The sequence below is a fragment of the Ambystoma mexicanum genome, chromosome 5q (assembly GCF_040938575.1).
Source record: "Ambystoma mexicanum isolate Mex_15411 chromosome 5q, UKY_AmexF1_1, whole genome shotgun sequence".
NCBI classification, from domain to species: domain Eukaryota; kingdom Metazoa; phylum Chordata; class Amphibia; order Caudata; family Ambystomatidae; genus Ambystoma; species Ambystoma mexicanum.
The window spans coordinates 91127115-91149349 of NC_090933.1; the positions used below are offsets into that span (position 1 = coordinate 91127115).

General features: G+C 42.4%; 1 protein-coding gene across 3 annotated transcripts in view; it reads right to left on the minus strand.

Moving 5' to 3' along the window:
• ADNP2 (ADNP homeobox 2) overlaps nt 1-22235 on the minus strand; it is a 148401-nt gene that overhangs the window by 105435 nt on the left and 20731 nt on the right. For all 3 annotated transcript variants that reach the window (XM_069620575.1, XM_069620573.1, XM_069620574.1), the window contains exon 2: nt 767-887. In XM_069620575.1, the coding sequence (XP_069476676.1) occupies nt 767-874 (108 nt within the window). In that variant the 5' untranslated portion in view covers nt 875-887. The remainder of the gene's footprint in view (nt 1-766; nt 888-22235) is intronic.

A 22235-nucleotide genomic window follows, 5' to 3' on the forward strand; every position in this document is an offset into this window, starting at 1 on the left:
TTCAGTATTGGTGAACAGTCTCACTTATGGGCCTGTATGAGCTGGTCTGTGCTTTTCAGCAGAAACCTAGAACCATGGACACATAGGACTGATGAGCCTAAACATCAGGTAGACACAGCAGGAACAATCAAGTTGTTGGTAAACCTAGGTGTAAGCGAACCCTCAGACGTTGGCCCTATATTACAATAAATGCCCTTCGGTGTGGAGTCCAAGGCAGTCCCCCTGGACCTAGTAACATGGGTTTAGGATTCAAAAAGTTAAATATCCATTCGAGATAGAAACATGGACGTAGGATTCAAAAAGTCAAATGCACATTCGAGATCTTGTGACCCAGGAACTCCAGAAATGTAGAAGAGCAATGGAAGAGAAAAACCAGGCCAACCGAAAGACCACTATTGGACTGTGTGCGGAAAGCAAGTCAAAAGGCCTGGGAAAGGATAACCCAAGAGCAGGGACACGAATATATTTCATGGACCTCATGTCATAGCATGCAAAGGAAAGGGCTAAAGCGAGGAGCCAAAAGGGGAAGAGCCAGGTATGGTCCGCACACTTGCATGTTCCAGCTCTGTGCAAGTACATAAATGCTGTGCTGACTCAGGCCTGGCTATGACCCAGGAGTTGGAAAAGAAAAACAAACAATTCAACATTTACAGCAGTAAATAAAACCAAGCAAAAATAAGGCTTGGCAAATTACGTGTCAAGATACCCCGTCAATCGCATGCATGAGGATACGCTTTTGCTGTTCAAATTAATTTCAACATCTTACCTGCAGCAAGTCCCTGCAGCTTTCTAATCCAAGATCCAGAAGAATCCCTTTCACTTTTTTACGAGCTCTTCGGATTCTCTCAAGATTATTCACCGGAACTTGGAACATGTTGGCAAGTCACCTAAAAGAAAGCTGAACCAGTTAGCTAGGATTCCACTCATAATGAACATACATATTTATACACGCTCGTTCGTACCAGTGTTGCACATTTGCACTAGCGAGGACTTTGTATTCGCTAGCAATTTGACTCTTGGCGAAACGGTGAGCTGTGTGTATGGATACAATGAAGCTGGAGAGTGACTAATGGATGGTTAGTAGCTTGCAACTTGAATTTGTGCTCCCTGATATATTCCTTTAATGGAAAGAAACCATACGCTTCGGTGACTGTTCGGGTTATCCACACCAGGTGAGGTAGCTAAACTGTTGCAAAGGATTCGTGCCAGCACGGGAAACCGCGGCAAATCATTAGTTGTGGGATCGAGTATCAAAACGTCCGTGTACCTGTACAGGCCCCTCTGTTACATTATCGATGTCATGTTAACTGTTCATGAAGATAAACAAAAGGAAGATTGCAATAGTTCAGAATAAATCCCACACCCCTCAGCCCAATTTTCAAATACTGCACAACCTAGTACTGTAGTTAACACCCCAGTCTCACTAAAAACCACTGGCACCATTCTTAAGTGGCTACATTCGCAAGGATGGAGTGCCTAGGGAGATGGCATGTGAACACCCCCTGTCTCTGGGTGGCACTCCCATATTCACACAGCAAAAACTAACACACCCCAAAAAAAGACAAATGTGACTATATGAACTCGGAAACCAGAGAAGAAAACAGGACTCTGTCACAATGCATGCAGTTTTAAGAAACACGCCGGCCATGCAGCAAACAAAATCGTTGGGCGATGGATTAGATTGGATACACTTTCAAGGAATGCCGTTCTCCAGAACGGTTTGCCCAATTATGGCGACCGAAAGGTTAACAGGCGACGGTGGTGAGAGTACAGGAGCAAATTTTGCTCCTATACCCCACCCTGCTCACTATACACACTCGTTGCCAGACACTAAACACTTGAAAAATAAATGTCCCATTTGTGATTGCGGTTTGCAAACGAGTTCTGAAGAACAGCAACAAGAGCATATGAAAAAGATGTGATAAAAGACGAAAGTTTTAAAGCAATTCGCCACTTCATGCAACCCCTAGCCCCCACGTGAATGCACTTATGGCCATTCAAAAATGAGTAATGTAGAGGGAATTCGAAAAGGCTACCATAGAGAACATGTGCACCTATCCCAGAGATGCATTGCTTTGCCCTTTTAATTCCAAAACGTGCCCAAAGAAAGTTTAGTTTTTTTAAATGTGGAGTTTGAACAATAAATAAATGAAATGCCGTACTAAAGTGAAAAACACCCTACTTGTTTGTGCATGCTACGTGACCCATGCTTTCATGTCACCTAATGCTCCTTACAGGTTTAAGTGGCACCAGTTGGCCTGGGGAGCCCACAGCAGCTGGTTAATGTTGGATGCATACCAACCATTCCCTTATAAACATAATTAGGGATAAATAGCTCATTTTTATTATCGTTTTATTAAGTGCTTTTGGTTAGCAATAGCCGTTTACACTATATACAAAACAAACGAAAAACTAAATCTTCAACCATAAAAGAAAAAAAACAGATCATAAGAGAAAGAGCAACACACATTCACAATTTCTTTCCATAAATGAAATACGTTACATATCCTTCTCCCTTAAAAGAAGAGCTTGGCCTGTAGGCTTTGACCAAGCCGAGTCCCCCTTTGAACCTTCACCAGGCACCCGCCAAATGTCGATCCCCTGCTCCTGAATATCGTCTATTTAACGCCTGTCTCCATACAAAGAAAGCAGCTCCTGGAATTACTAGGGGCTGTGCACCGAAGATCGTGCTCCAAAATGTATCTGTGGAGCCGGAAGTGAATTGCCTGTACGCCCTAATGTAGACCAAGTTAAGCTCTGCACCATCCATGCCCCTGTGTTCTCCAATATCGTTAGTGTTTGGAGACGCAATGCCAAAATAAATCTAATCAATGCCTGTTCATGCAGCTTTATCAAAAATATTTGTGTGGTCTAGGTCAAACACCTGTTGTGAACAGGGCCTGTATCTGCAAATTCCACTTAAACATTTCAGTGCTCGGATAGTGTCATTGTGTTTTATTTCTCTAACTTCGCTAGGTTTAAATCCAGCCAAGAAGCCAGGGTGTTGTGTATGCCTGTTTCACTAAAGTGGCCATTTACTAGCACCTCTAGGTCCCTAAACCAACTGCTTATACTGGCCCCCATTGCATGTGTAGTTCTGCTGAATAGCAAGCTGCCATCTTCCAAAGGGAGTTTGAGAACAGGACTCCCAATTCGAGTCGGATTGTCTCTACCGGTACCCTTTTTGGTAAACCAAGTAGAAAAAGTAAGATTCATCCTTCTAGCGTAGGTAGCCAGTCAGTGGCTCTAGCTGGGAAGACTTCAAGGCATACAGAGCACAGGGGATTTTCGCAGTCCTGTATGCCAATAGCTTTGCCTTCAATTAACCCCCCCACCCTGGGCATCTAGTCAATTGCCACCCATTTGCACCAGGCTTCGTGCACTACCCCCCCCCCATCCTGAAGGTGAGAAAATAGTGGGCTAGGCCTACTATTCAATCCAAGGTATCTATAATTCCTGTACCTGTTCAAGTTTAATGCCCCCTAAATTCCAGGTAACGGTAGGGGGATCCGTAAGCCCCCTTCCCGCAGACCAAGATTTCAGTTTTGCCTGCGTTGGGGGGGGGGGGGGAGGTGAGAGCGGGGGGGGGGGGGGGGGGGGAGGATCAACCCACGCTCCTTGGCAAACAGATGTAATGCAATCAAGGATAGTTGTAATCCCATAGGCGTGTGGTCCAGGATCACCATCTTCTGTGTATGTCGGAGGATTGGAGCCTACACCGCCATAACTAAGGGGGGGGGGGGGGGCTGTGATTCTTCACTCCCTTCAAGAGCCTGGATAGTTCAGTTGTACACACATTGTACAGGAGGGGGTTAGGAGGGGCAGCCCTGCTTCAGTCCACGGTCAGTTGAAAATTCAACTGACAGCAGCTCCTCCTGGGATATCTCATCCTAACACGCCTGTCACTGTATAGTGGCTTGATGAAATAAAGCAGCGACGGGTCAATGCCCCATCGTGAAAGCTTGCCTGACAGTTTTTATCTAATAACCCTGTCGAAGGCAGCTGAATAATCAACACGGCTACAGTGTCCATCTCAGGTAATGTGAGATTTCCTAAATCAGGGTCAGAAGGGAACGACATCGAATGTGTGGTCCCACAACCAAGTCTAAAGCCCTTTTCCTCCACCCAGGTCGCTAGAAGCTCCTTGAGATTTCAAATATTTTCGAGCAACATTCCCGGCATTTCCAGCAGCCTATAATTGGAAGCTAGTGAGCAGGGGGGTGGGAGGGGACGACTTTCTTGTAGACTGGAATCAAGATAGAGCTCTTACAGGATCGTGGGATAATCCTCATTTCACATATCAGCGAATATGAATGGTGCAACAGGGTCGCCCTTTAATACCATGTTACAGAATCCATCTGGGCCGGTGGCTCTGGAGGCCTTAGATCCAATTATGCATTCCACCAGGTCTGCCACACGCAAAAACAAGCTCGCTAATGTGCCACTCATCGGGCTGGGTTCTATTATTGCCCAGTCCACCTCCTCCCACCAGTACACCTTTATGAACTGCCCCCATTGTTCCTCTGATATTCCCACAATTTTTGGTCACTGCCCCCACCAAGTGCGTGCAGATATAATGCCAAACCGTTTTTGTATCATGGTCTTAATCAGAACATCAATACATTTCCAACCAGCATTCTTCTGGGATTATCTATTCCTCTTTAACCTGCTATTAAAGCCTCCCCTTGCTTTCACCACTTTAGCCATTTTCTCCTGCCCCAACAGCATCAGGCTTCTCTTAATTTTCCTTACCTCCGCATTCAATTCTCTTCAAATTTTAGCAATGTCTGCGTCATATATGACACCTGGCTTACCAATAAGTGCTTGACCTCCCCAGCCACGCAAACTGCCAATAGCTACCCCACTTCTCGCTTACAAGCTCTCATGCCCATTTGACCGTATCCTCACCGTCCCAGGTTTGCATTAAATGTCTGTACCGTGTGAATTGGTCACCTTAATCTAATCCCCAGTGTGTCAATTCACAGGTTATTATTCAGGGGTGGAATAGCTCATTGCAATGCAGTTTATCACTTTTCCACGTTCCCACCCTTCAAATGAGAACATACCAGCACGATACAGAATTCAATGTGTGCCCCTTATGCCAATAATCAGATAATCATAATGTGCCATTACAATAAAAGATAAACCCAATTCCTCTGACACCAACATTTCACTTTGGAGCACGGAAAGGCCACTACTATCTAAACTTGTGGGAAAGCACAGTATAAAAGATGTGTGGTGTTATCATACCAAGCCATTATTTTGCTCATGGTGGCTTTTTGAGGGGTAAGACATTGACCACTGAAGTTTAATCAATGACGTCCATCAAAAAATGAGGTGGTGATAAACCAAGCCTGCAATCTGCACATCAAATTTAGCAGAAACTACAGAACATTTCTCACAACTCAAATCCATGCTAACACCACATGTGTCAATGTTCCTTTGACCGGTTCCTACACTAAATCAGTGCTTCAGATGCAGGACCCAAAGCATGCAGGATGCTGAACTATTAGTGTGAAGTTCACCACACAAACCAGAGAAGCACTATTCATTAATGGGCTTGGTGGGTGCATCGTACTCTTTAGAAAAATAATACTTTTCCCTGTTTATTTTACTCCTCCATTTTTTTTTCAGCCACCAGTGCTGGTTTGTGGTAATGTTAACCCCCTGTTTGTAATGTGTCTTAACACCAGGTGCAAGCCAATCAGCATTGTAGAACACCAGCATGAATCCCCAAGCGTAAGCCAGTGTTCCAGTGTTTCAGGTAAGCATGACTGGCTTGCCAGCCGCCCACCTCTTCCCCCAAACTACCAGCACACTTTCCCTGACGCTGTCAATTTACCAGATGTGCACTCATCCTTCAGCTCCGCAACATGGGCGCCATGGTAACCAAGATGGTACTCACTTGCCAAGACCCCCTAAAGTCACTCTCAGCTTGCCTTTTAATCTTTACTATTAACAGTTAACATGATTGCTGTATAAAAGCAAGTATGACAAGTATTATGTAGCTAGACTGGCATTTTGTTTACCCAGTCTAGCCATTTCTTAAAGTGGCATGACATTTTTACTGGCCATCCATAATAAATCAAGTATGATGAGCATCATTATATGACTGACTTGCATTTTGGTGCAGCCAGTCTAGCCAGAATATTTTACTGTGGTATGCTATTTATAACTGGTCATCTATGATGCAGCCAACATGGGCGTTATTAGTGTCTGCACTGGCCTCCATTGGAGCAGCCAGTTTGAATAGGTGTTCTTATTGTGGCATGGTATTTTTAAAATCTACAAAGTATGTTCTAGCGTGCATATTGTCAGATGTTGGCAGAGCCAGCTTTGACAGGTTCTCATAGTATCATTACTGGCATTTTGTGCAAAGCACAATGGAGTATGCCCTTATATGGGAATACTGGCATATATAGGTGCAGCCAGCATGGAAATGTATTGGCACGGACAGCATGCACATGTTTTTAATACTTGCATATTCTATGGGGCAAGGCATCACGTAAATGATAGTCCTCTGCACTGTTGGTGAGTTGTATCTATTGGATTCTTTGGATGAATTACCCTATAACACTAACTACACACTGTCTGGCTTTTTACCCACGTTGTCACAGAAAGTTTACTATACAATGCACCATTATAACTGATTATTCAAAATATTCTAGGGTGGAGAACTTCCCAAAACTTACCCTGGTTGGTTAGGGCTCCACATGCTATGCTTGGTAGCTATGGCAAACATTTACGCCTCTCCAATAAAGAAAATAGACAAGTTGCCAGAGATACATAATTTCTTTCAACACAACAATTACACACTTCCACTATGAGAACAAGGTACAAAACTGAACACCAAATGAAGTGAAAGACTAACACGTGTTCTAGTCCGAAGTATTAACTATGTGTTAAATACTTTGGGTGAAGCAACGTATTAGCAAGAAATCAGAAAAGTGTTTCTACGAAAAAGGCAAGTAATCAAGATTTCTCTTAAAACAGAAATATTTACATTTTTTTCTAAAAAGTAAAGTCTATAAACGTTGCAAATATCAATGTTAATGTAACATAAAACACACAACAAATAAAACTACTTTAAAGAACACATTTTTTGGAACCTTCGCTAACTGTACCTTTACAAAACACTACATTAACGCACTTTCATAGGCCCAAAATAGCCAATAGTGTCCATTTTAAATTATGTAATATCTTTATATAATGGGTTTGCTCCTGAAATGTAATGTACTTTATAAACCATCTCCACTCCAGATTTCCCTTTAATGAACAATTAGACAATTCTATCACTTTCCACACCCCTTTTCAGTGACAGATTTACAGAGTTAGCTCTGCCCCCATTAGTAAAGTAAATTTGCTCCAGGGAGCATGGTCTAAGATGATAGTGTAGACTGCTTGAACCAATCTGCAGATAATCTTTCATTGCCAGCTAATTGTCAAGTGCCCGCCTCATGCAAATGGACAGTGCCCCTTTCAAATAATACGCTAGCAGAAGAAAGAATGAGCGGACACCCTTCCTAAAATAAGATTATCACACTTCGTAAAACTACTCTCACTTGCTTATATGGCGGTAAACGTCTAAACAATCAAGTTTGGTGGCTTTAGGAAATGCCAGGCCCCACCTTGAGAAAGGCTCAGATGTGGAGCATGATCAATGTGGTCCTGAATGCTGAAAATGGACTCTGCAACCTGTAGGATGCGTCAAACTGTTGGTTTTGGTTTCGTGGCACGTCAACGTATTGCATTATCCCCCTTCCCTTTTCTCCTCCAGAGTCTTGTTCAGTAAAATTTCACTTACTGCTATTTTACCTCTATATTTGCTTTTGTTTCAGCCTCCTGTCCTGACTTTCTGCCAGTGAAGCACAGCCTTCAGCTGCGCTCCACTGGGCTTTCGCTAATCGTTCTGGGGAAACTGACCGGTCCTTCCGACAGTCAGTACTAAGGTTTCCCTTAGTTTTATGACTATTGCCACTTTTAGTACCTGTATTTCAGTGCACAAAGTACATTACAGTACCCTCCCTGGATCATTGAAATCGATCGGGAGGATATATTATCAAGAGTCAAACAACTGAGCTCCTCAAGAGCGGCTGGCACTGATGGCATCTCTAACCATATGCTTAAAGAAAATGGGGAAGCCTGGACTGACTTCATCTTGACACTCATCCAACAGGTCATTAGAACTAGAACTATACTGCAAACCTGGAAGGAAGCCCTGATAGCCCCCCCCCACCCCCGCCCCCCCCCAATCTTCAAGAAAGGAGATTGTCCAAACCCCAGGAACTATAGGCCAATTGCCCTCTTATACTCCATGGGAAGCTTTTCTCTTCTATTCTACTAAGAGACCTTAAAAGCTGGGCCAGTAAGGCAGGTGTCTTGGATAAACGCCAGACAGCTTTCATGACCGGGTTGGCACCTCCCTGAACTTGTTTCTCTTAAACATGTTAAAGTTACGTGCACTGGAAACAAAAGGGAACATCTACCTAGGATTCATTGACCTCGAACAGGCTTTTGATGAAGTCAGTAAAGATCTCCAGTGGGCAAAACTAAAATAATGGCATTGCCCAGAAGACCTCCTCGAAGCTATACAGGCGCTTTATACAAACACAACAGTACAAATAATTGTCTCAAAGGGAGGCGACACGTTCAAGAAGATCTTGACCTTTAAGGGCATCAAACAAGGCTGTGCCTTAGCCCCCCCTTTCTATTTGCCTTATACCTGGCAGATATAAAAGATTACCAGGAAAAAAATACAAGCATTTCCACCGAAGCTGGAAGTAACCAAGCTATCCTGGGTCCTATATGCAGACAATGTTGTCTTTATAGACCAAACTGCTATAGGGCTCCAGAGACTAATTGTTGAATTCAAGAACTATTTGGATAGAAATAGAATGACAATCAACACAGATAAAAGATCCTGATTATGCAATTTGCTCAAAATGCCAGGAAAAAAAACCCTTTTCACTTGGACAACAGAAAATCAGGACTTGGACATAGTTTAACAACCTACCTCTGGGTCAGAATCAATAAAAATATCAACGAACAGGCGCAATTTAATTTCATCAGGGAAAGACGAATCAAATTTACCAGCCAGGGGAGATCCCTGCAATGGAGCTATGGAACTTACTCCATGATGCCAATTATCTCCTTCTATAAACAAAAGGTTGTGCCTGTCCTGACCCACAGAGCGGAGACTCTCCTAAATCTGCCCTGGGAATCATGGGGTAAAATTGAGGCATATTTTTGGCGAAAAATCGTTAAGACTTCCAAATTGTTTGTCAGCCGCAATTAGACATGAACTTAAGACTTCAATCCATGGCCTCGATAGTACTATGGAAGACAATCTCATTTCGCAAATGCATATTGGACAGTCCTCCAGTCCCCTTTGAGATTTTGTCAAATCCAAGGGTGAACAAGGGGGATAAGTTCTTTCAGAATTGGAAACAGAAATGCAGTGACACACTAATGCATTACAATATTCAAATGGAGACGCTCAAAAGCAATCTGGACAAGGCTAACAAAATCCTCAGAGCAACTCTCTGAAGGCCCAGAATAAATACTGTCATGACATTTGGGAAAGGAAAAAGCTGAACAAGCCCCCGCCACGCCCTGACCGGACAAGATTGCCTTCATCTCGTTATAGGGAGCTATTGATGTGTTGCAGGCTTAACCTCCGGCCATAGAGGGAAGTGCAGTTTCTAAGAAAACAGATTACACTGCAAGATGCTAGCTGCCGCTGCTGTGGAAATTCTTAAATCTTACAAACAACCAGGCACTTGACACTCCTGCCCGAAACTCTTACGATTAAGGAGCAAGTATCTGGGGGGCACTATGGCTCAACTCAAAATAACCACAGAGGAGTGGTCGGAAAGACTCATAACGGTAGATAAAGTCGGCCAGACATTGGACGGTCTTAAATTGGTGGAACTGATCTTTACATCGCTAATGGAGGATGATGAACTGATATGAGGAGGACATCTAATAATGCCCTAGAGCGAGAATGGACTAACACATTTCTGTATTTTAAAGGTTGACATTTTTGTTTAACCAATAAAACAATTTAAAAAAAGAAATCTCTAACAACCATCTAACATACATTAAAAACTAAGGGTGCATTGTGATTAGAGCCTTTCATACTTCATTATCCGTTATATTTATATAATTGCAACACTAATGTCTTAAATAACTGCTTGCTACATTATATTCATGTCACATATTTGACAATATCATTTTGCTTTATTTGCAATGTTCTAATCCCAGAACTAAAAATTGTAATCTAAACATTTCAACTTGAGTCCATATCTAGTTCTTTATCTCACTGTATAAGCTTCCTGCTAGTCAAAACAAGTCCACTATTATCTCCACTAGGAAACCCGCACTTAAGCTAGTAAGTCGAAGATAGAATCCAGTAGACTAACATACATGAAATCCAGGCAGAATCTCTCGAGATGGACTTGCATCTCACATGACTAACCTGATACACACGACCAAAATCAACTGGAGACATCGGTATGGTGACCGATATTGCATCAAATCTGGACATGGTAGTGATAACAGAACCGCGTCGCATCCAGACAGAGCCACAGGAACCGACATGGGCCACAATTAGATATCTCTATGGGGACTAGTTTGCACCACGCACAGACTGGGATGGGAAGGTTGGCCCGAGTAACAAAGATAACATTGTAGAGACTGACTGGCGTGACATATGGACAGAGAGGCGAGGGAAAACCTTGTGTCATCACGGAACAAGATCACTGCAAGGCAGGACATTTGTCTAAACCTTGAAAGACCCACAAAATGAATGCGCATCTCTACAGACAACAATGCCAATAACCATCCCTACTAAAACCTCACCCCTCTGCATTAACCTCTCAAACTCTAAATAAACACAACCATACCTCTATAAACCACAGCTAACCGCACGCACTACACTTCAACAACAAACCACATAGCCTTACACAACAGCACACAAGGGATATCGACCGTATGCCACACCAAGAAGCTCCGCGAACGGTAGCTGCCAACAGCATATCACAGCTCTCTTGCTCCTTCTACAAAGTTTGGCCTAACATACCCCAACTGACCACCCTTTTTTTAGATCCGCCAGGGGACCACTCCGGTGGTGGTATGCAGTCAAGCGGATACTGTTTATTTCATCGTGTCAGTATCAGTCTGCCTTCACTGCCTACTGCACTGACTGGAAAAGGACATTTTTCCAGTCAAGCGAAGCACGGCAGTGTCCCGGCAGAGTTCAGATAGTCTGTGATAGTCCGCAAGAGGCAGCAGATAGCGGACGCTACGTGTTGGTGGTGAACTACGAGAGGCAGTTCCTTTGAATGCCAACAAATCCTCTCGATCAGAGATTGGGCTTCAAATAGAAGTACTTCCCACACATCGCAGGGACCTCGTGTTCGAGACATAAGTGACTACACAATCCGCTTTAATTGACCGTCATTAGAACAGGTGGCTAAAGCAGAGTGGTGTCGAGTGGTGAAAGAAGTCGGAGTGTCCAGGTAGGTGGCCTGCTAGATTGCAGGTCCCCTCAGATGCCGTTCCTGCTAGTGCTTGGTGCTTTGATTTCAAAAGAGAAGTTCTGCTAATTGTTGCAGGCTACTTGAGAAGCGGGAGACCTGTGTCTGAAGCTCTGCCAAGCGCTCCGCAAACAAACACTGAGGAATGCCGGCTATAAACATCTCTCCTGCAGTGCAGCACTCAGGCCGTGTACCTGTTTAAGGCAGTGTCTACAAGGAGGACCCACAGAAAACAACTGAGTTTTACATCAGAAAATATGGTAGTTGATGAGACTGACTAGAAAGAGTAAACGCAGGCTACCAAAGCATCACATAAATAGCGTTGGAGTCCCTACTGAGACTGTAATTGACACTGAACAAATGGAGGCAGAGCTGATTTCCTTGGATACTGTGGAAACAGCCTTGTTAGTACAGTCAGCGACTACAGCTGACTGCTACGTGGCGACACCGATATAGACCGAATAAAAGCTCGGCCTCAGCCGAATCACTAACTCTTGTCCCGTGTTGCAAGATTCGAATATTGCTGGAATGGAAGCAATTCACGAACCCAGAAAAAAACAACGTGGAGTGTTCGTCAGGTCTCTGGGAAACTCAGTCAGCAAGTCTGAGTGGGGAATCCGAGGATTTACAAGAAGCCAGAGAATCCAATGGCAAGTTCCTCAAGGCCAACTAATCTAATGCTAGCTCGCGTTACAGACATCAAAGAATCTCCCATTTTAATAAATAAAGACACCTAAAAGAAAAGGCTTGCTGCAATTTCAAGCTTGCGAAGTGGCAATAAATGTGAATACAATTAAGTGGCGGTGCAATGAAAAATCAACATAGAGGAGCGAACAGTTAATTGCCCAAAATAACAGCAATGAAAAGTCGATTGCAACTGAACTAGAAGAATGCAGCAGATGGGAGGAATTCATGGCTGGAGACTGATGAACCAAATGCACCACTCGCTGTCCATGGAACCAACTGTTCTGAAATAGCAGAATACAGGCCTAGCATGAGAAGGCTTAGGGTTGTACACCACCACGGTTAAAATCAGTGTCGGAGAAACACCTGTTCCGACGCCCCTCACGAAGCCCAGTGCTCAGTCCACTCCATTGAATTCGGCAAGAAATAATGGCAATAACTTGGACACTCATCAGAAACAATTGACATTGCGCAAGTCCAAGAACGCTAGATATGGACAGTGTCAGCACAGGTGATGCACGATACAGTGACATCACAAAATAACCTACGAATAAACAATAACACTAATTAATCAATGTATGGTTGACAACAACAGATGGATGGCATGTAATCAGTTCCAGCTGAATGCAGCTAGGGCCGAGGTAGTACTGTTTGGCACGAAGAGGAAAATGTCAGCAGAGACACAGATAATACCTCCTTTGATTTTGGGTGAGGTACTAAATTACGCTAAGAAAATGAAAAACCTTGGTTGTATATGGCAAGAGGACCTGGCAGTGAAGCACAGGTAGGGGCCAAGGTGACAGCAGTATTTCATTCACTGCGGATGCTGAGGAATGTCCTCCCATTTATCCCTGTGGAAGACCATGCAGTGTTGATGGGGGCAATGACCAACACCCATCTTGATCACTGTAATAGCCTGATGGCAGGGTATCCATCAAACTAAAGAAGGCGGCAATCAGTTTGATTGGACATCTGAGGAAGAGGAACCATGTCTCTTGCTTTGCGTAGATCCCCTCATTGGTTAATGGTAGAGTATAGGATCAAATGGCTTGCCTGATGTACAAATGCCTCAATGGGTTAGCACCAGACTATCTTACAGCTAGGATTTGTGTACCATCCAAGCAGAAACTTGCGCTCTGGGGACAGATTACTGGTCTGTGTGCCGCGCTCCAAATTGGTATCCAGGGGAGACAGGAGATTTGGCACGTTTGGTCCCAAATTGTGGAACCAGCTCCCACTCAGAGCTGGTCAGTCTTTGGACTTTTCAGAAAGATGCTGAAAACTTTGTTTAGATAAGCAATCTCCATCACAGGCCGCACACATTGTTCATATACTGTTAAACTCTCGTTTTTTGATAATATCACCTGCGCCATAACACAGTCTCTTTGGTGCGCTCTATACATTTTTTAAAAAAGAAGAAAAAAAAAAAAACAGGCGGAGGCAGTAGAGCCTCATGAAGAAGTCAAGAGAATAACCAACTATCGATTGCAATTGGTATCCAGATTCACAATAACGGCATGCGGCATTGTCGATCTCTCCGGCAGCATTCTATTCCTAAAATGATATGAGTCAATAAATGACAGCATGAAAGATAAATTCACACTACTTGCAATGATGCACACGAAACGGTTATATCTGGAAACCTTTACCATCAAAAGGAATGAAAGACTAGATCAAGAATCGGAAACCCCTGCGAATTGGCAAGCACAACTCTGATCTGGCCAGAGGTGAACATGCAGACAAAGCAATGATGGGAGCCCTAGTAGATTCGAATAAATGGATTAGGAAACAACTGAGGGAAGAAATAACATCAGCACGGACAAACAACCGTAAATGGTGACCAAGTTTTGACTCAAAATATACGGCCAATGGTGATAACTGGACAGAGTACAGATGCAAAATTCACAAATTACAGTTCAAGAAGAATCAACAACAGACAGCAGCTGTCATGTCAGGTCGCAGGCAGACAAACGCGGTGCGAGAATGTAACGAGGAAGGTGCAATCGCGCAAGCTCAAAGAACCAAGCAGCAAGATAGGATCCTCGCACAACAAAGACAATTCCCAGCGACCAAATGAGTAGAGAATTTAACAATCAAGCAAGTGATATAACAACAAAATTAGTGCATTCTTCAGATCGACAACATTTTTCCAAGGTTCACAAAACAATTGAAGCAAAAAACAAAAAAGGCAAAAAACAAAAAAGGCTTCAAGTAAAGACATCTAGTGACCTGCAAAATGAGATCAAATGGCTCTCGTGTCTTTCTCAGGAACTTATCACCACCATCTGGAAGATCGAACATAACATAAGGGAAGCAAGGTTTACAGAAAAAGAGAGTAAGTATCGAGAAATTGTTATAAGTAGTGGAGAATAGTGGTGAAGAAAGGCCGGCAAACTTATCAACGTTAAGCGAAAAGCAGCAAGGACCAGCGTCAATGAGTCACACCATTTAAAACGACCATTGAAGATTAAATGGACCTAATTGATGACCTTTCGCAATACCTTGAGGATACTGATGAAGCAGCGCAGTCACAAGAAGAACAGTGTCAAGAGACACTGGAGCGGTCAAATGATAAATCGACGACGTTCGATTCAAGCCAAAGAAGACTCAGTGTCACACTATCACTTTGGAACAAACACGGAAGAGGTAAATCGATCCAAAAGCACCACGAGTAAGAGAAAAAGCGAAGTTGAGATCATGGGTCAACGCGACAAAGTCCTCTAGTGGGTCCTCAAGGGTAGTAGAAAAAATAAATTTGGAAAATATTTTAAGCCTGAGAAATTAAATAAACAGGAGGAACGTAATGCACTTATTACATTGTATTCCGGCACTACGAACAATTGACCGACGACATTGCAATTGTTGAATATACCAATGAAGATAGATCTGATAGGGTGATCTTACATTTGAAATCTCCAACAATGAATGCTTGTGCAGCCTTACTGCCACTAGGATTTGAAGTAAGAGATGGTGACAAACAAAAGACCGATTGAGGTTCAAATGAAAAGAAAAGTGTCATCCAAACCAAAAAAGTGATGGAACCAAACAAAATCAACGAAGGTGGTCAAAGTGAATAAGTCCCAGGAAGCACCTCTGAAAATCAGCATCAGAAACAACAATACCACCACAAGTAAGAAGCCCACACTTAATAGCTCTCCAAATAACACAAAGCATGAAACGGATTGGTCCTGGATCTCAAGAGCTTTAGTGGGCTCCAGACATCAGCAGCTAAACATTTGTTCAATTGCTCTGGGGTGAAGCAGTGTTCAAAATATAATTGTCTACAAGAGACATGGCTTCGCTCACCCCCCCATTATGTAACGTCTATAGTACATTAATAAATCCAGCGTTACAGGGGCAGGCCAGTCCACCCTATGCCGGTCTCTTAACCCAGCTCAAACATGGACAAGGCTTACAAATAATCAAAACGTGCAACCCAAATTCCTTCGTCCAATGGACAATCCTAAAACATCCAACCAAATGAGAATAACTTTCCCTCACATACAATAATCATAAATGAATATTGGAATCCTCTGATTTCTACGACTTAAGTGCTGCAAACTATTTCTAAAATCTTTGAAGAAGAGGTATACATAACACTGCCAAATCCTCATTTTCTAATTTGTGGCGATTTAAATGTGAGATGCTTGGATAAAGAAGGTAAACCAATTGACAAAACAATAGATCAAAATGAAAGGACAAATGTGGATGCAGCAATTAAAAATCAGAACTCTTACATGTTAAATGGCCAAACAGCCGGGGATGTATCAGGAAAACCAACTTGGGGAGGAACTAATTGTACCTCAACAATAGACTAGATTTGGTTGTCTTGTAAATTCCATCACAACATTGAACATTCGGAAAATATACAACAAACCAGTGATCACGATGCTTTGATACTTACATGGTAAATGAAAAATACCGTTTCCACAATACATCAGAAAACCACGTGGTAGTTAATTAAGGAGGAAATCCGCTGAGATTTACAACCAAAGCTCTCAGCTGCCTTAATGATCAATACTTGGCGATGTGTCATATGCATAGACTCAATCTATGTTATGACACCTTACTCCAAAACTTTAAAACCATAAACACAGGACTGATGCAACCACTCTTGAAACCGATACATCAATTTAGTCCGGCAGTGTTTGACCAGCAAAAAAAGTTGCCAACTGACATAACACAAATAAAGATGTTTAGTGGCTCATTAGAAAAAGCTGAAGTGAAGAAAATAACTATGCTATACAAACGGGCTGATTGGATTTAGGATGCAGAGAAGTCAAGGGCAAGCTGAGATGATGTTCATGGCAATGTGTGATCCTAGGGTCTAAAGACCTATGGCCTCTCAAACAAAACACTGAAAGGGCCGGCTTGAGTAATGGAGTGGGTTAACGCTGCTGGATAGAGCACTTCTCCAAAGTTATTGCAGAACCGACGCAACCTTCTGCTAAAAAAATAGCAATACTAACAAATTGGAGGTGTTTCAATCTCAGCAAAGAAGAGATCATGGAAGCCATTAAGAAACTAAAGCAGTCCAACGCAGCAGGACTAGATAGTCTTACAAATAATTTACTTTTTAAAAAAAAGATATAGAAAAATGGGCTCTCTTTATCGCTGCACTATTTCAACACATTGTCACCAGTGAATGAACACACATGGACCACATAAACGGTAGTGCCCATCTTTAAAAAGGGAGATGGAACCAATCCGGCAGATCAGAGGCCAATTGTGTTACTAAATGCCATTGGCAATTTATTTGCCTCCAATCTCCAAAAAAGACTGGCAAAATGGGCAGTTGAATGCCAAATAGATCAAAGACAAACCGGATTCACCAAAGGCATGGGGACAGAATTCAACCTCTTCCTTCTGAATGAACTAAAACTACAGGCTTTAAAAAAATAAAAGCAGTTTGTTTTGAGGATTTATTAAGCATTCAACAGCGTGAATCCAGACAAACTATGGCCTAAACTTCAAACAGGGGGTTGCCCTGTCGAATTGTTCAATGCAATTAAAGCCTTTCACACAAAAACCTCAATGCGAATTAGACTGAACAACCAAGGTAACCTCTAGAGCGAAATCAAGATCAATTGCAGAGTGCAACAAGGGTGTCCATTGGCAGCAACACTATTTAAGTTATATCCAACAGACTTGCCAAATGCACTAGAAACACCTGATCTGCCAAAAATCAACCATCAGGCCGTGACAGCTATAATCCACGCAGATGACTTAGTGCTACTCTCACAAACTCAAATTGGATTGTAATGATTACCAACTACGTTAAATCAATATACAAGGAGCAACGATCTAGTAATGAATACAGAAAAAACCCAAATAGCATTTGGAGCAAAAATGACATCAAGAAGTACAAACTTCAACTGAGAAATAGAATACAAAAAAAAATCAAAACAGGTTGAATCCATCAGATACTTGAGGATTTGCTTCAATAAAAATGTGGCAGAGAAAGCAAGGCTAGATGAATTACAAGCCCAAAAAAAAAAAAAAAAAAAAAAGGGCTAGCCTTACAATGAGCCATACACGCAAGATATGGCAAGTTCACCATGACGCCACCGATCGCGTTCTACAAATAGTGGCAATAATGACCTATGGGGGAGAAGCCACTCTAAACCTCTCATGGACGATCTGGAACGTGCTTGAGGGAAAATATTGGAAACAAATACTAAAGCGACCAAAAAGTAGCCCAATGGCTGTGATCAGAGTGGAACTAGGACTGCAATCCTTGCTCTCAGTAATTGTCTGGAAGTCATTGGCTTTCTTTTGAAAAGTGAGGGTGGCAGATGGCAGTAAACCCATATCGAATTCTACAACAATCCGACAATGGAACCTACCCTGAGCTACTGGAAAAGTGGCAGGTTGAATGCCTTGGGCATTTAGAGTACTTGACCACCACAGCCGAGTGCGTGATCTATAAACCACATGCAGTTAAACAAAAGCTAAAAAGGCAAGACTGGATAGAGTCGCAAGAGCTGAGAAATCAATACAAATATAAACTGGATTTACGACATGAAGAGCGCACTTTAAATACAATTCTGAAATATCTTCAAAGATTTCCAAGTAGGTTCCATCGAAATCTGTTCACCGGTTGAGAATAAACCTACTTCCAACAAAGGAACGCCCGTTTGTAGAGAAAAGAGAAAATTGTAACAACGCCATGTCGTTTTTGTAAAGACTTCAAAATGGTTGAAACAACTAAACACTTACTTGCGGAATGTTTGGCTCGAACGGCAATTTGCACAAGATGGTGAAACATGTTTCGACTTAGACACAAGCCAACCTGTGTTTGTGCAGGAGTAGGCTTCCTAGGAAAAGCTTAGACGAAGACTTTCTTCCTTAGATAAATTAAGTAAGATCTTGTGGATGAAAAAGTTGCCAATTGAATGTTGACATGATGATTAAGGAAACAAAGGACAAATCGCTTTCTCCTGGTCTTTTTTTTTTTTTAAAAAAGTGATGTGCAAAAAGTGTTCCTTTTAAAACTAAAACACAATTTTAAAAAAATCAAGATCCTTTAACATCTAGTCCTGCAGATTCCTATACATTAGGCTATTCACATACTGTACCTGACTCCAAAGGTTGGACTCTACGATCTGTTTTTCTTGTTATGCCCTTTACCACCTAATGGTCCAATACATTCTCTGAACTTAAAACAATCCCACCATACCAGGACATTCATAGATAGGTGTTTTCCTAATGCAGTCTACCTCAATAATATTGGACTTTTTTTATTTAAAGTTTTTTTTTTATTTAAAGTGCATTAGCCAAAATTTGACTTTTAACACATTTCATACACAATGTATTAAACAATAAAGACAAACATTTTCAGTTTTTAAACAAAAACATCTAACAAGAAAAAAGAAAAGAGTAAAAGAAGATCTAACCAACACATTTTTTCACAGTACGAAAAATCAAGTTGTTACTAACTTCAATTCCTTTAAAACTCTACCCACTTCAATTGATAAAGCCATCTCATTGCCATAGGATAGTCTCGCCCAAAAATCATCAGTATTCAAATGAGACTCCTCATGAACAAATCTGCCAAAAGAACTGGCCCTGATACTCCAAGTCCCAGGACACTTAGAAAGTAAATGCTTAGTAGTCTGCACTTCCATAGTTAAGCATCTATCACATATTGGTGCAGTACCCCCTTCTTTATCCCTTTTAGCAAGTAATTCCAGGGTAGGGAGTAAATTTAAACGAAATCTCAAAAAAGCAGATCTAAACCAAAAACTGGGGGACTTCTTAAGATAAGCCGGAAGAAACGATAAACGCTTATCTAACAGTGTCAGAGAGGCTGATCTTTTAGTTCTCCGCATCTTATCAATCGTGTGAATCCAATCAGTCACTTTCAATTTTTCCTTCACTTTTAGAGGATTCTGTAAAAGGGACTCAGCATCAGAATCACATCCAGACAATAATGCTAAACATGTTAGTTCTAGCCTACACAAAAAACATCATTTCCTTGTTCCCGCTCTACATCAATTTCCTCAAAAAGTGAGTTCCTAGGGGGATCAAGAATTGACCTATAGAGAGTAAGCCACTTCCAGGCTAGCCATGATCTAAGTGAAGACAAGCCAAGCTCATATCGTAAGGAAACAATCGGAACACAATCAGGGAGGCCCAAAGTACGTTTCCAAATCTTTGATTCAATAGCATCCCCGTCTAGTTCGAAGGCTAGAGGATTGTAGTCCATGCCATATAGGATTATGGGAACTACTTTCCCGAAATAAAATCTTATAAGGGGGAGGATGGTAAATCTGCCAAACTTAGAGTGGATTTTTTTCATCTGAGCTCCCAATTTGATCAATTTTAAGTCAATCGAGGCCATCAAAGTAAGCCTAGATGGGAAGGATCTTAATTCAGCTCCCAGATAGGTTAATTCGGAGACAACCTCTACCAGGGAGAAGTCTACCTTACAGATCAAAGTCTTCACTATTTTGTTAGGCCTCCTAAATACAAGAATCTTGGATTTTGAGGGATTTATTCTTAATTTATTAGTCCTGGCATAAGATTCTAAAGCAGTTAAACGCTGCAACCCCACTTGTGAGTAGTCTAAGACTACTATGTCATCGGCGTATGCAAGCCAATTGATTTTTACATTACAGATGGAAGGAGATATTAACCCAATATTCTGTAGCCAAGCCGCTAGATCCGCCATAAAAAGGATGAAAAGCAAGGGAGCTAATAAACAATCTTGGCGTACCCCTCTAGTTATCCTGATTGGATCAGAGCAAACTGGACCTGCCCAATCTGACCTGCATATAATGGTTAGAATGCAGCTCTATTAAGATAGAAAGTAAGCCAGCAGGAATACCCCAGGCATCCAATTTTCCCCATAATAGATTTCTGTCAACCATATCGAATGCCTGGGATAAATCAATCCAGGCTCCAAAAAGAGCAGGGCCCCCCCCTTGGTGAAAGACTTCGCCGCTAGACAACTCAAGACTAACCCATTCAGTGAGGTAGAAAGACCCTTTCTAAAATCAGATTGCTGCTTCGGAATAATTCCCTTTGTTTTCGCCCAAGATTCCAATTCGCCTAGAACAATGCCCGGAAAGATTTTGCTATCGGCGTCTAGGAGAGAAATGGGGCGCTAGTTAGAAGCCAATAGCCTATCACCCTTCTTGTAAATAGGAATAACTATTGAATGAGTCCAAGAGTCAGGGATTCTCCTCTGGACAATTATGTTGTCAAAGAGGGCTTTAAGAATCTTCGCCCACATTTCTGGATCCGATTTCAAGATCAAATTACTTAAACCATTCGGACCAGAAGCTCTGGAAGTTGAGGATTTTTTAATTAACAATTCTATATCCAGAACGTTAAACTCAAGAAACCAACTATGGATTGCATCTGCAACCGAGCACATCGAGGCGTCAGAACCATAAACCTTAGAAAAATGGGCAATCCAGACCCAATGGGCTTCATAGGCACCAACAGCATCGATTCCTTTGAGGGGTTTGAAGGCATCGGTGGCCTCGACCTCTCACGCCATCTCGAATGATCCTTACATTTTTTCTCTCTGATCGAGACTGAGGACTCTCGATAAGGATCACACAATTCACACGGGCGTGTGAGTTTTCGGCAGAGACCTCTCCTTCCCGACTTCCACAGAAGGCGCGGTAGGACGACCTTGCTTCTTTAAAAATGTCAAGCATTTTTTCCTCTGAAAGCTTTCCACTCAGCAGGAGTCTACTTCGACGGGCATGCCACCCTAGCGGGTGAGTCGCCTGGCAAAGACAATGGGAAAGGTGACCGGCGGTGCCTACGCTGTGACCGCCCCGAAGACAAAAAGAGGAATGGCAGGAACCACTTCTAGACCGAGACCACTTGGCTTTCTTCCTCTGAGACGAGTCATCTCGCGACTCGGTTGAAAGACCAGCAGGTCAGGACTTTGGGGGTTTGGAAACTCTGCCTAACTTAAATTTCCCCTTTCGTTCCCTCAAGGGTTTTCCCCTCATGGCCTGGCACTTGGAACACAAAGTCGTATCGTGGCCCTCTCAAAGGCACCTGAGGCAGATCCAATGTGGATCAGCGATAGACATTTTCGAACCGCAGTCCTTACATTTTTTAAAACTAGACCAAGGAGTCACTGGAGTAGAAAATGACATCTCAGAAGGTTTTTGAAAAACGCACAGAAATATACTCATTAGTACAAGGCACACAGTCGCACAAAGCAAGCCTGTTTGCGGAAAAACGGAACTGTGGCCAATGGATGTAATGCGTGCTATATATAACAGCGGATGATGTCACCCTCGACGGAGGCCTTCGAGGGACATGGACCCGACACAATCGATGCAGAGCGCCCTCTGCCGAAAAAGTTTTCCGAAGCAGCCAAAGCTGGACAACGTATGTCCAAGATGAGGAATACGTTGGAGAACACAATCCATTCGAAAGGAGAGTTTAAAGACATAACACATGTAAACAATGTTAGCCATGAGATTTAAATATACCAGATGATAGGGGTTACAATTTAAAGATGAAAGCTACTAGCCAAGCATA